Source organism: Saccopteryx bilineata, chromosome 2 (assembly GCF_036850765.1).
Source record: "Saccopteryx bilineata isolate mSacBil1 chromosome 2, mSacBil1_pri_phased_curated, whole genome shotgun sequence".
NCBI lineage: Eukaryota > Metazoa > Chordata > Mammalia > Chiroptera > Emballonuridae > Saccopteryx > Saccopteryx bilineata.
The window spans coordinates 242056166-242070762 of record NC_089491.1 but is presented as its reverse complement, the minus strand read 5'-3'; the positions used below and the strand labels follow the sequence as shown (position 1 = coordinate 242070762).

Sequence of the window (14597 nt, the reverse complement as noted above, 5' to 3'; positions counted from 1 at the left end):
AACATTGAAGGCCAGAATTAGTTTCTTGTGGCTGCTGTGACAACTACAAAATGGGTGGCTTAAAACAACATAAATTTATTCTCTCACAGTTCTAGAAATCCAGAAGTCCAACACCAGCTTCTCCAGGCTCAAACCATGTGCTGGAAGAGCTGAGCTTCCTCTGGATGCTTTAGGGGAGAACTGTCCCCTGCCACTGCCAGCTTCTGGTGGCTGTTGACATCCCCTATCTCAGGGCCATGTAACTCCGGTCTTCAAGGCCAGCAGTGTTGAGTCATTCTCTCTCTCTTTGCTCCATAGTCACGTCACTTCTCCTCTCTCTCTCTCTGTTGTTATCAAATCTTTCCCCATCTCCTTCTGATAAGTACATATGTGATTACATTTATGACCCACCTGGATAATCCCAGCTCATCTCCCATGTCAAATCCTTAACTCAATCAAATCTGCAAAGGTGACATCATATAAGGTAACAGTCACAATTCCAAGGATTAGAATCTGATAACTTTGAGTGGCTCTCAGCCTATCACAGCCAGTCCCCACACATTCAATCACTTTGCTTAATGAAGAGGAGAAGGAGGAGAAGGAGGAGGAGGAGGAGGAGGAGGAGAAGGAAGAGGAGGAGGAGGAGGAGGAGGGAGGAGGGAGGAGGAAGAAGGAAGAAGAAGGAGGAAGAAGGAGAAAAAAGGAGGAGGAGGAGGAAGGAAGAGGAGGGAGAAGGAGTAGGAGGAGGAAGAGGAGGAGGGAGAGGAGGAGGAGGGAGAGGAGGAGGAGGAAGAATGAGGAAGAAGGAGGAAGAAGGAGGAAGAAGGAGGAAAAGGGAGGAGGAGCAGGAGGAGGAGGAGGAAGAAGAAGAAGAGGAGGAAGAGGAGGAGGAGGGAGAAGGAGAAGGAGGAAGAAGAGGAGTAAGAGGAGGAGGAGGAGGGAGAAGGAGAAGGAGGAAGAAGAGGAGTAAGAGGAGGAGGAGGAGGAAGAAGAAGAGGAGGAACAGGAGGAGGAGGAAGAGGAGGAAGAGGAGGAGAAGCAGCAGCAGCATTATAAGTCCACTGTTACCCAGCAAGTAGCTGATAGCCCTTATGAAGTCCCAGGCACTGAAGACAGAATGCCAAAGCACACAGGACTATTGTTCTCAGGAGGTTTGCAACATAAGCAGCTCATCACAGAAACAAATGCCAACTGTGGCAAGAAACTGCAAGTTCATGGCTCTAAATCAGGGAAGTGGGTGGGGGAGGAGCAGGTTTGAGAAACTGTCCCTAAGGAAGCACATGCCAGTTAATATCGGAAGAATAAATGGGGTAACTGAGTGTAAAGACAAGGAGGGTGCTGGGCAGAGGGGAGAGAATGCAGAAGGAGCCCATGAGCACAGCGGGGGGTGAAATGAACTTAAAAGGAGAATGGTGAGGAAGGAGCTGTGGGGAACCGGGAGTGAAGAAGGAGCCCCTCCCAGGTCGTGATAAAGAGCAGGCTCCTAGGTTAAGAAAAAGTCGTAGACGTACCACCGAAAGTGGGATGGGCACAGAGAAAGGGCAGGTAAGGGAGAGCAGAGTGGGTGTGGGCAGGCTAGCTATTTTATTTTCACTTGAACACTTTTGTACTAAAATGTCAGACCATCCAAAAGACCTATTTGTCTGGCCTTCCCAGACCCCCCAGCCCTGCACCAGGCTCGGGGAGACTCTGCTCTCTTAGTCCTCTGTCAATGGTTCTGTCGTAGCTGCTCCCCTTTCACAGGGTAACTGCTGCCCCCACCCACATTATATCTCCTGATCAGAGGGACCCATCTCATTAATATTTTTATCCATTCTAAGGTGCACTTCAGTACTTGACACATAGTAGTCTATGCATGAGTTAAAGGGAGAAAAATATCAAAATTGCTCTCGGGGTAGGAGGAAAAGGCTTGGCCAGTTTGGGTATTTAGAGTGAGGGACAGCATTAGCATACATGCCCCTCTCTCAAGTCCAGGTTCATGGCATTATAAGACCATCAGAAAACATGTCCAGATGGAAATTTGAGAGCAAAGCAGAGGATGGTAAGTGAGTGGAGGAACATCCCCAGGTCAGCTGAGCAGAAAACCAGGGGCACGGCAGTTCAAGGAAGAAACCAGGCTGGGAAAACAGGGATGCAATCCAGGTACATGCTTTGGAATGGGGACCCACATCAGCCACCGAGGATTATTTAAAATGGTCTATTTAAAATGGCCACAATAAGATAAATGGCAAAGCCTGAGAACCTATATTGCTAATAAATGGTTGCAGAAATGAAGGATGTTAATATGTCGTGATGCCCGGCTTCCCTGCATCTATCTGGTACTTTGTTTCAAATTAGATTACGTGATATATCAAAGCGTTTCTATAAAGCGTGTCTATTCCAACATAGATTAAAGAAGTAGGTCATTTTTCTAGGTACTTATTGTCAAGACCAGACTGGAATCCAGGACTCCTAAATCCTGAAATTTACTTCTTTGTGCTAAGCTATTCAATCCCCAAGGGAGCCAACGCCAGGTTCACTGTGCACATTCCCAATTAATCACAGTAGAAAGCACTATTTGCCAAGTGAAATCCCTCTATTTTGAATTCTTAATCTCCCCACCAGCTGAGTTTACCACAAAGACATGAATATATAATTGAGACATAAAGAAAACATGCCACCAAATAAACTGTCCTAATTTTAAATCAATAAATTCTTTCCCAAACAACATGAAAAGATCTCTCAAAAGAAAAACGCTGTGCTTCACCAACTCCAGCAGAAGCCAATTAGATGCTGTCCCAACGTTAGACACTGATTTATCACAGACGAGGTTCAACAGGAATGTAAGTCTTAAGATAGACACCAAGTGGTGACACCTGGAAGCCTAAATAAATCAGCCTGGCAACACCTGAAACATGGAGTCGCTTCATCTGCATGGGACTCTTGGGTACCAGGAGAGGTGGGCACTTGTGATGGGCCCGCCCCATGGTTCCTGAGGACCATGAACCCCTTCCTGCAGCTGAACTATCCTTAGTAATGTCCTCACCTTCTCTGCTATAATCATCATAAAGATAACAGAGGCCAAAGCCCTAGGACCATGTATCCTATTTGCTAGTGTACAAAGAAATTCACCTCGCCTGACCTGTGGTGGCACAGTGGATAAAGCATCAACCTGGAATGCCAAGGTCGCTGGTTTGAAACCCTGGGCTTGCCCAGTCAAGGCACATTTGGGAGTTGATGCTTCCTGCTCCTTCCCCCTTCTCTCTCTTTCTCTCTCCTCTCTCTAAAATGAATAAATAAAGTCTTAATTTTTTTTAAAATCCACCTTAACTATATATAGTATGGCTGTAATTATGAAACATATATTTTAATGCACTCAAAACATGAGCAGGTGGTAGGAGTCCTTGACACTCTTTCCCCCTTTGTATCTTTACCAGGCACGGGATATAGAGCCAGCTGAGTTTAGATACACTCTCTCCTTCCAATACTTCTCCCTTCCTCATTAGGTACTTGTCATGTTGTGTTCCACTGATGGTTTTGTGGATATCTGTCCTTTGCCAATACAATCTAATGCAACTGTCCTCGAGGCAGAGAAGTGGTGGTTTTGTATGAACATAAAGGAAAATCAAATCGGTGTTGAAAACATATCTTCCCCAACATCCACTGCTCCTCAGGCTACTTCCCGGGCCACACAGGCCACCCATAACTCAGATGCAGCCTGTCTTTCCAGCCATAGGTCTAGTGATTTTACCCCATGGACACTTCAAGTTCTCATTCTTCCTCCAATGTATCATACATGTGTAGACTCTTAAGCTTTGCTCATGCCATCGCTCCTGCCCACACCCTCTGAGAAGTCCTAGTCACTATTGGAGACCCTGATGAAATGCAATCTTGTAGCTTTGCCTACTCCTGCTGATAAATTCAATCAGTCTCGTTCAGTGTTTTCATAACATTTGTATGTATAAGCACCCTAATCTCTGAGACCATATAGGAGATTTATCTAATACTATAGTTGTTGCCTTGGCTAGGTGGGGCAGGAACTCTGTCTGAATCTTCGTGTTCTCATGACCTGACTTCAAAATACTAGTAATTGCAACTGAAACATGTCAGTTGACAGTCCTCCCTATGAAATGATAGAATAATAGACTTAGTCACTAATGTCTCCCCTTGCCTTAAGAAGCTAGGTATTTTTATTTTAGCAAGAGAATCGTTAGAGGTTTTTGAGGCTTTTGAGGAAATTAAGAGTGTTCTGTAATAGTCACGACATTCAGATCGATGCTTTTGATATAACTTAGTGCACACAGTATCAGTGCAGCCAAAGAACGTAGTAATGAAGGTCGTTTCGGGCATATTCTAGGATGAGTCAGGTCTGGACCAGTGTAAAGAAACCTCATGAGAGCCTTATTTAAGTACAGCTTAAATAAGCCACAGGAGGCTTCTGATACGGGGATGGGCATGTAAAGGAATGCACCTAAGAAATGATTGTCCTCTCCCTCACATCAATGACAGAGTGTCTCACTTGAAGGCTGCAGAGATAGATGACCCAGGAGGAATCTGAGCCAGTATCCTCAGGCCTAAGGTGCTGGAATCTGAGGCAGCTCAGACTCCCCAGGGAAAACCACCCGGAGGGTAAGAATTCTCTCTTAGCTTAAAGACCGTCCCTTGGGAGCTCTAACTGCTTACCTGGAGCCACGTGGCCTGACTCCTGTAAGTGTATGCAGCGAGGCCACGGTCACCTGAGCTTTCTGCCTCCTCAGAGCCTTACGTAGGGACAACAGCCTGGACACAGGGCCCTAGTTATTTACCGTGCACACCAGGCCACATCTACATGCAGATGCCAAGGTTTCCAAACTCTTTAAAAAACATAACCACCTGCCTAGCCTTCCAGAAAACACCATTCATTATTAAACCAATATGACTTTTCTTATAGCAATGTGCTCAGATTACTTTAGTCAAATAGACTGCCCTGCTTGGCTTTGGAGACAGATGATGTTTCGGTGGGTTTACTGAAATGTTACTAAACCCAATAACAGATTTCCCCCCTCCATTGTCAGTAACTGCATCAAAAATTTTAAAGCTCAGCAGGCAAAACTGAGTTGCCTCATTTGCACGCTGTCTCACTTCTGTAAATCAATTTCAGATAAAACGCCCTACTTCCTCGTCATTCCCTAGGGTGCTCTGAGGAACACTCTAATTTTTTTGTGGAATTTAATTTCCTGACTTTTAGAAAGTTCTGTTGAATTCAGATGTATGGTCTCATGACCAGACTGAGTGTGCATTTCTATCTATTTCTTGCACGGGGCAGGAAGAGGAGAGAGAATATAGAAAGCAGTTTGGGATGGCCCAGGTAACCTACTGTCACTCATGGCTATTGAAACCTGAAGAGCACAGATGTACTCAGGAGGTGAGAGTTGATTCAGAGCTGGACGGAGATGTGTTCCTCCAGCATGACACTCAGCAAAGATGTAGCTTGAATGGAAATTAGTTGATGCAAAGGTCCGCTCACCTCCTTGTGAGACTTGCCCAGCCAGGAGGACATGCTGTGTTCTGGGAGGTGTGGCTGCAGAGACAGAAATCTTTGCCTTGAATGTAAGGGTTAGAGCACAATCTTCTCTTTGATATGTTGTGTTTCAGATTTCCTTTTATTCAGGTTCAGGGTTGAGGGGAGGCGAGGGGAGTGTAGGTGTCGAGAAATTAAAGGTTACTGTTCCTGTTCTCTTAATCGTAATAATAAGTTTGGCTTGACAAGGTCAATTAATTATTCAGGATTAGAAAGCAACACGATTATACATATCAACCAGGTAAGAGGAGAGGGTTCAGAACAGGAACGCAATAAAAGATCTGAGAAAGGCTGGTGCCCGCAAAGCTTTATTATTTGCGAGTCACCTGCTGGGTGTCTCCGGGCCAACGCCCTTTCTGGCTGGAATTCCACCACCACAGGAATACACAGGGATGCCCTGGCTTCTTGCTCTACTCCCTGTCTTCTTCCATAAATACTAGCGTGCCCCCGCCTTTCACAGGAGATTCAGAGCTGTGTAACTCCAAAAAGCAGGTGATTAACTATCAAACAATAGCAGGGATTTTCGGATTAATTCTGCCTAGGAAGAAACAAGGAAACTCACTGACACCGAACAAAAGGGAAGGGGTGATTAGGTGTTCAAATGAAAAAAAGGGGGACCTAGATAGGGGCTGGAAAACTAGAGAGAAAGAATGGATATACCGGTACATATGTTTATTTATTTACTTACTTATTATTACTACTACCATTATTATTACACTAATATCACCAATTTTTAAAGCACTGTATTGCACCTCGTCCATCATGCAAATATGTCTTTAAGTGAGTTTAAAGCCCACAGGTGTTCCACCCAGGCCTCTGCCTGGCTGAGGAGGCCCTTCCTCATCCTGGGCAGACTGCCAGGGAGCGTCCGCAGCACCAGCACCCCCACACGAGGCTCTTAGAAATAGTTAGGGTTTTTGAAATGTCTTCCACACTGTCTGTAATTTGTCAAAGGGTTCGGGCCCATGGAGCTCTTTATTCACTCTGTTTTCCAAGATGTGGCCTCTTCCAAGGGAGAAAGGGGAGTAGGGTGTAGCTATTTTAGGTATTCTGAGAAGCCTGGTCTGGCAGCAGGATCAAGAGGGGGAAAGGGTTAAAACCTTCAAACCAGCAGCCAGACTCCGGCAGCAGCTTCTTATTAATTACACTCATAAAGCAGAACACCCCGAGGTCAAACGGATGGAAATCACTAGACCCAAATTTTAATAAATTTTAGATAGATCTTCATTGTGGCCTAAAAGATTATATTCTGACTGTCTAAGTGAGCATGTGAGTCCATGGGTGTTATTTCTTACTTCTTTTTTTTTTATATGAGAGGAAGGGAGATAGTGAGACAGACTCCCACAGGTGCCCTGACTGGGATCTACCTTGCAACGCCCCTGCCCCGTCCGAGGCCAATGCTCGGACCACTCAGGCTACTACCTGTGGGACAGGAAGAGGGAGAGAAGGTGAAGAGGAGAGAAGAGGAAGAGGGAGGGGTAGAGAAGCAGATGGTCGTTTCTCTTGTGTGTATTGACCGGGAATCAAACCTAGGATATCCATATACCAGGCCAACGCTCTATCCACTGAGCCACCAACCAGGGCCTATTTCTTCCTTTTCACAAACTCGTTCTGAATGAAGTTTTTTCAAGGCATCTCAAAATCAGCAATCTAAGCATCTAACCCCCTCTACCCCTGCCACCACGAAACACTCTAACCTGACACGTTAGATGCATTAGTATCAACCTCTCCAGGGCTCCAAGTCAGAAATCTCAATGTCCTGATGAACTCCCCTCCCCTACCCCACATTCCACCGGTCCTCAAATTCCATCTAGCCCCCTTCGTTACACCTTCAGGCTCTGGCTCTTCTCCGTCCTAGCTAACGAGCAAACACCAGTCCTCCGTCTTTTTAAATAGTTCTCCCCTGTCTTTAAAAGATCTCCATTTTTTCTTATTTCCATCTTCTCTACAAACTTCCATTCTCTTTTCTACACCACACCTGGCCCTTCAGGTCAGTGAAACTCACTCTTGTTTTAACTTCTGCACCTTCTAACACAGCACCACTGGTCACAGAGGCTACTGAAGCGCTTGAAACAAGGCTAGTGTGACTGAAGAAGTAAACTTTATTTGGTTTTATCTCATTCAAATTTAAAATTGAAAATTTTTCATTTTTTATTGATTTTAGAAAGAGAGGAAGAGAAAGAGAGAGAAACATTGACATGTTCCACTTATTTACGCATTCATTGGTTGATTCTTGTGTGTGCCCCTACGGGGGATCAAACCCACAACCTTGGTGTATTGGGGTGACACTCTAACCAACTGAGATACACAGTGAGGGCCATTTAAATTTAATTTTAAATAGACACTATGGGCTGTGGCCAGTTGGCTCAGTGGTAGAGTGTCTGCCCAGAGTGTGGATATCTGGGCTTGATTCCTGGTCAGGGCACACAGAAGTGACTATCTGCTTCTCCACCCCTCTCTTTCCCCCTTCCCTTTCTCTCCCTCTCTCTCTTCTCCCCTCCTGTAGCCATGGTTCAATTGGTTTGAGCACATCAGCCTGAGGAGCTGAGGATGGCTCCATGGAGCCTCTACCTCAGGCGCTAAAAATAGCTCGGTTGCAAGCATGGCCTCAGATGGGCAGAGCATGGGTCCCAGACGGGGGCTGCTGGGTGGATCCCCAGGGTGTATGTGTGAGTCTGTCTCTCCATTTCCCCCCCCCCCACTTGGAAAAGAAGATAAATAAATAAATAAATAAATAAATAAATAAATAAACAGATACTGACAAGTAGCTATATACTTAGATCACCTCCCCCCTCGTTCCACCAGCCCCTGATGCCTTCCCTTCCATCCCCTGTCCACACCCTTCACTAAAGCTGCCCCTCGTTCCTGGCTTGGCCAGGAGACTTGTCCCACGTGAACCACTGTGCTCAGCCTGTAGCCCCGAGCCTGCTCCCTTCTCCATGCTGACCCTGGACAGTGTGTATCAGAATCATGTCACTTCCTTCCTGCAGGCTCTTCTTACATCCCTGGCCATGTAAGTGGATGTTCCTGGGGTTTAAACTAACCTCTCTACCTGGTGCTTTCAGCGGCTCTACTTAAGAGGTAGGCGTCTCTCCATCTTCCTATGCTGCCCGCTGCAGAGACTGTCCTCTATCTTCCAGGCTAGACTGGCCCAGGCCACGCCTCAGACACCTGAGCAGCCTTGCTGGGCTCTGGAAACTACATGGCCCCTTAGGTAGCTTTAGAGCTAACTTCCAAAATAGAAACAAACAAACAAACGGGGGATACAGCCTAATAGCAACAGGTAGTATGAAAAAAGATACACTAAAAAAAAAAAGAAAGAAAAGGAACAAGCATTTCCCTTTTCCTGTATTACTAGGATATTAAGTGTTCTCAGAAGATTTAAAAAAATATTCTAGAGAGCAAACCCAGAACTTGCCACCAGCAAAAGGTTGTCCTGAGGATTGGAAGGACTGCAGATGACGCTTACAGCTAAGGCTCTGGAAAATAAACCCTAATCTTTCAGGCCTGTGCTGCAGCAAGCGAACAGACCCGCGCTCAGCTGCGCTCGGAATGTCGGGCACCATGTAGACCAGTGGCGGTCAGCCTGGCCCCTACCGCCCACTAGCGGGCGTTCCAGCTTTCATGGTGGGCAGTAGAGGAGCAACCAAAGTATAAATAAAAAGATAGATTTAACTATATAGTAAGTTGTTTTATAAAGATTTATTCTGCCAAACTTAGCGAAAATCCAACATAAAGTACTTGGTAAGTAATTATTATCATATGCTTTAACTTGCTGTAACTCTGCTTTATAAATTTTATAAAGTAAAGTTACTTCCCTACTTTATAAATCACCATTACTGTGGAACCGGTGGGTGGTTAGAAAATTTTACTACTAACAGAGATACAAAAGCGGGCGGTAGGTATAAAAAGGTTGACTACCCCGATGTAGACAGACCAGCCTGACTTCCGTGTAACTCATTTCTGAATCTTTTAAAAATGCCTAATCAGAAACACAGGGGTAAGAGGGCCCATGATGCAGGCATGTCCAGGAGTGTTTATAGCCGACCAGTGCCTGTCAAGGGTTCACCCAACAGCAGCTATACTCTGGGAAGCTAAATTTCTGGGCATGACTTGGGCAAACCCTGTACATGAACGGGAACTAACTCTTCCAGGGCAGTTTTTTACTCATCTTCACATGCTAAGTGCTCGAGCAGCACACCAGTAACCAGAGCTGTTTCTCAGTGATGACTGGCCATGTGGATGAATGAAAGCATGAATGAGTGCATGCACAAGGGCTGGGTCCGATTCTTGGGCAGATACAGAGATGGCATCCTGGCTGGCAGCAAGAGCTTCACCTGCTGAATCACAGCCACAGAGAAGACCCAGTACAAAGAACTAGTGGAGCAAGAAGGTGCATTTGATAGGAAGGAGAAAGACATAATCCCAGACCTTTAGCTTCTCTCATAATACTATAAAAATGCATTACCTTTCTTCTGTGTGGATTCATTTATATATAAAACTGACTACGTATCCATAAACACACATACTTATGGGAAGAATCTCAGTTTAGTTCTTTTTTGCTGCTGCTCATGTGTGTGTGAGTGCGTGTGTATTTCACGATCATAATACTATTCTGAAAACTTAACACGTGTGACTTTCATTCTAGCAGCATTCTGCTCAGGGTTGAATAGCAACTTCAACAAAATCCTGACAGTCAGCTTCTGCTGGGGGAATTAGGCTTGATGTTCAGTACAGTAAATGATCCCAAGATGAATATGTATATGTATATGTATATGTATATGTATATGTGTGTGTGTGTGTATATATATATATATATATACACACACACACACACACACACATACATTTTTTTTAATCCTGGATGGTGATGTATCCTCTTTCCAATACAGGGGAGTCTGGCTCTATTCAGTTTGTCCTATTGTCTTTAAGAAGGGGGACAAGTTGGCTCTGAAAACTATGGTCCTCTATTCATTAAAGTGTCAATAATACTCAGGCCAGGCATATCGACAGCGGATTAGCTTGGGCTGAGTCTGTGTACAAGCCTAGTGCCTTTTTAAACCCCGCTTGTCTCCGGATCAATACATCCATCAGCATTCAAAAATTAGCCCAAGATGAGATTCTAATACTTGAGGTGGTGCGTCATGCTAAGAGGGCACCTAGCCAACTCACAGATGGAAACACCTCGCTGGGGATTAGACATTTTCCATTAGCTCGGACATGAGTGAAAATTGATGTAGACCCTGTCTCCTTGCTTCCCCCCACCTCCCCATCCCCACACATACTCAACCTTCTCCCTTTGGGCCTATATAAGACCCCTGGGCTGTAATTCCAGTCATTGGACTCAATAAGCATTTACTAAATGTTCACTGTGTATGAGGCACTCACTTTAGAGCAGGAGAGTGTGGTCCTAAGGAAAAAAAAATTACAAACATGTGGTCATGTTTTCAAGGAGTCTTTAAAATTTTTTACTATCCTTTCTACTTCCCAGCTCCATAATAGTGCTACTTCCTATAGCAAGTGTCTGTACCAGGCATGTCCCGGTGCCCCTGTCATTGCTAGATATGTTGTTCTCAGCAATAGAGTGTGCATGGGGGGTGGGACTGGAGGATGGTTTCAAATGCACAGCCTGGAACGGATCATAAATGATGCTGCCACAGCCCCTGGGGAATCCTTCATAGAATAGTGATGCTCAAGTTTTTCTGGCCAACTAACCACAATAAAAAAATGTATTTATATTAAAAAAAAACAACTTTTGAATGACAGAAAATTTTACATAACAATACCTACTTTGTTGTTTGTGAAACACTCTGATACCTTCTGTTCAATTCTATTTCCTTGAAGAAACGCTGTTTGCCCCCAGCAGTTTGAAAAATATTCACTTAGACAACCAATACAAGAAAAAGCCATCCTAATTTCTTTTGGAAAATAAAAAGTAAGAAAAAAAATTATCAACAACTTGGTATGGCCCAGCGTTGTCCCAACCTGAAGGGCCCCACTGTCCCACTGCCATCCTCCCTGCCACGAGCCAGTGCCCACACCCTTCTCACCCGGTCGTCTTTTTTTTATTGCTGGTCTTACTGTCTCACTCTTTTATTTATTTTTTTTTTGCATTTTTCTGAAGCTGGAAACAGGGAGAGACAGTCAGACAGACTCCCGCATGCGCCCGACCGGGATCCACCCGGCACACCCACCATGGGGCGACGCTCTGTCCACCAGGGGGCGATGCTCTGCCCATCCTGGGCGTCGCCATGTGCGACCAGAGCCACTCTAGCGCCTGAGGCAGAGGCCACAGAGCCATCCCCAGCGCCTGGGCCATCTTTGCTCCAACGGAGCCTTGGCTGCAGGAGGGGAAGAGAGAGACAGAGAGGAAGGCGCGGCGGAGTGGTGGAGAAGCAAATGGGCGCTTCTCCTGTGTGCCCTGGCTACTGTCTCACTCTTCACAGTCTCCAGGTCCAAGCTGGGTGTCCCCTGCCTTCTGACAGCTAGCCTCTTTTCATCCTTCCTTCTTGCACGGCCTCCTGTCCTGGCTTCTCTAACTGAGGTCTCCTTACCACCTCCCGGGGCACACCGACAAGAAGGGGTGGTGGAAGGAGCCTCAGAAAGGGAGTTTCTTGCCCTGAACCCACCACTTAACTGGAAGAAGAGAACAGGGAAGCAGACGGGGAAAGAAACAGCAACAGAGGAGCTGGGTCTGTTGTTCCAGGGCTTGAGTGTATTAGATAATAAAGCAAACTGTTTGGTCCACTGTAAAAGATGTCTTAAAACAGAAAATAAGATAAAATAAAATAAAAACAGTATTTTTAAAAATAGTATCTTTATGTTCCTGGCCCTCTTCTGATTGTTTTATGCAATTATACACGTAACATGTAACCCTCACCGCAGCTCCTGACAAACACTGACTCCATTTTACAGAGGGAAACCCCGAAGCTCTGTTAGCAGCTGGATCAAAGTCTCACAAGCCAAAAAGCGCCCAAGCCTGATTCTGAGTTCTCACTCCCTCGTGAGGCATCTGTCCACCCTGGTTAAGTACTGTCAAAACACCCTGGGACCTGGACCAGTTCTGCTTCATGGGGAAGATGGGGCACCATCCCCAGGGCCCGAGAAACAAGGAGAGTGCACAACCAAGCGAGACACATAAAGAAAATGAATATATGGTTCTCAGAGGCTGGGTCTGGGGGTGCGGGAAGAGAAGTGGGGAATTGGGGTTAAATCAAAACATGGAGAATCAGATATCGGTAGCAGAGGGGAGACGTGGCCTCAGAAACTAGGGCTGGGAGGTGAGGGAAGACGAAGCAAGCAGGAAACGATGTAGGTGGTGCGAAGGTAGGGGTGTAGAGCATCTGTGTTTGGCTGTTTTCTCTGGAGGCTGTGTGAGGGTGTGGGTGATATATGATGCCAAAACTCAAGGGCTGATCTTAAAATAAAGCAGGCTTAGAACTGGATGGAACCTTAAAAAAATACTTTGAGGAGAAAGAAGCCAAGGAAAGCAATAATTAGAAGATCATTTTTTTGGAGAAAATATGTTATTGAAACAAAAACAAAAAAAAATTGCTAGTCCTATTCAATGGCAAAATGATTTGACAGTTCAGCATCTAATGGCATAATGACAATTAAAAAGTTGTCCTGGCTGGATGGAATGGACAGGACACCTCTCTGTTGGGGATCATGGGAGAAGTTTCTAATACAGGCTCACTCAGTCACCTGCCCAGACCTCCCAGCCTAACACCGCCTACCTTGCACAATGAGGTGGACCCGAGAGGTCTTGGGGTGGTTGTCCGTCTGCACAGAGCAGGTGTACGGGCCCTCGTCGTACACATCCACATTTTGGATCTCGATGCTGTACTGGGTTTGGGTGTTACTCAGCAGGACCACACGTGGATCCAGGCACCACTTGTCATTCCCAGCATAGAGGATGGTACTGCGGTTTAGCCAGGCCACCCGAGTGACTCGGTTGTCAATCGTGCACCTGGAGGGAAGAGCAGAGAGATAAGTCAGAAAAAATGGGAGCCATCAGAGTGCGGTTCACGGCAAGGGTAGGATGACATTCTAGGCTTTGCCTTCACCCCCTGCCCCTAGTACAAACACATACATTGTCTTTGTTTGATTTGTCATGGATGGCACTTTCTGGAATTTGGTGGCAGAGGTCTTATGGGATTACAGAGTTAAAACATTGGATATCTCAAACTTCTGGATCCTGGACAGGTCAGTGTTTATGAATCCACCTGAGCACAGGCCTTCTACAATAGCCCTAACCATTCCCACTTACAACCTAGAGGCATCTTCCACACTCAGAACGGCTGAGCCCTTCCAGCACGACCAGCCCTTCTTTTGTTCAAGGATTTCCACAATGCGGGTGATGGTAATCCTTCACACTACTTTTTAGGTGTTTCAGGTGTGCTAAGTCATTCAATACTTACAACAATCCTTATGAGGAAGGTCCTACTGGTAAAAGAAATTAAAGAACAGGGAAACTATAAATATTTTCCCAAGTCAGAGAGAGAAGGTGTGCTAGATAAAAGACCCAGATTTTAACAACTAAACATTCCTTTTCTCATCTCAGAATAGCGACTTCTGACAGAAGGCTTCTGAAGTCAGAACTAAATATGGACCACAACCATCGCTCCTTATCTTTGTTATATTCAAGGGCAGAAATGTTCAGTTATTGCTAGACTTACAGGCATCTTCCAAAAATCTCAGAACCAGTTGCACATATAAAAATAGATTTTTTTCCTTTTATTATTTTTGCATCTGGAGTCCCCAGAATGTAGAAGCTCCCTTCTCCTTTCCTACACTTTCAAATTTCCCAGCTACTCTCGCCAAGTCCTCATCACATCTCTCTGTCTGCATACATTTCCTTCTCTCACTTCACCACATGTGTTCCATGGCCTTAGGCTAAGATCACAAGCACCGTGTCCTGATCCTAACCATAGTGCTGGAAATAGCAATGCAGCCCGGTATGTATAATGGTGCCTCAAATTTAGATATTCTTTTGCAGTGTAAAAAGTACTTTTACACCCACAATGTCTCATTTGATTCTTGCAATAATTCTGTGACATAGATGATCTTGCCCACTTGC

General features: G+C 45.4%; 1 protein-coding gene across 6 annotated transcripts in view; it reads right to left on the bottom strand.

Moving 5' to 3' along the window:
- Positions 1-14597, bottom strand: part of NTM (neurotrimin) — a 1036467-nt gene that overhangs the window by 185088 nt on the left and 836782 nt on the right. For all 6 annotated transcript variants that reach the window (XM_066259757.1, XM_066259761.1, XM_066259762.1 and 3 more), the window contains one exon: positions 13255-13487. In XM_066259757.1, coding sequence (XP_066115854.1) covers positions 13255-13487 — 233 coding nt within the window. The remainder of the gene's footprint in view (positions 1-13254; positions 13488-14597) is intronic.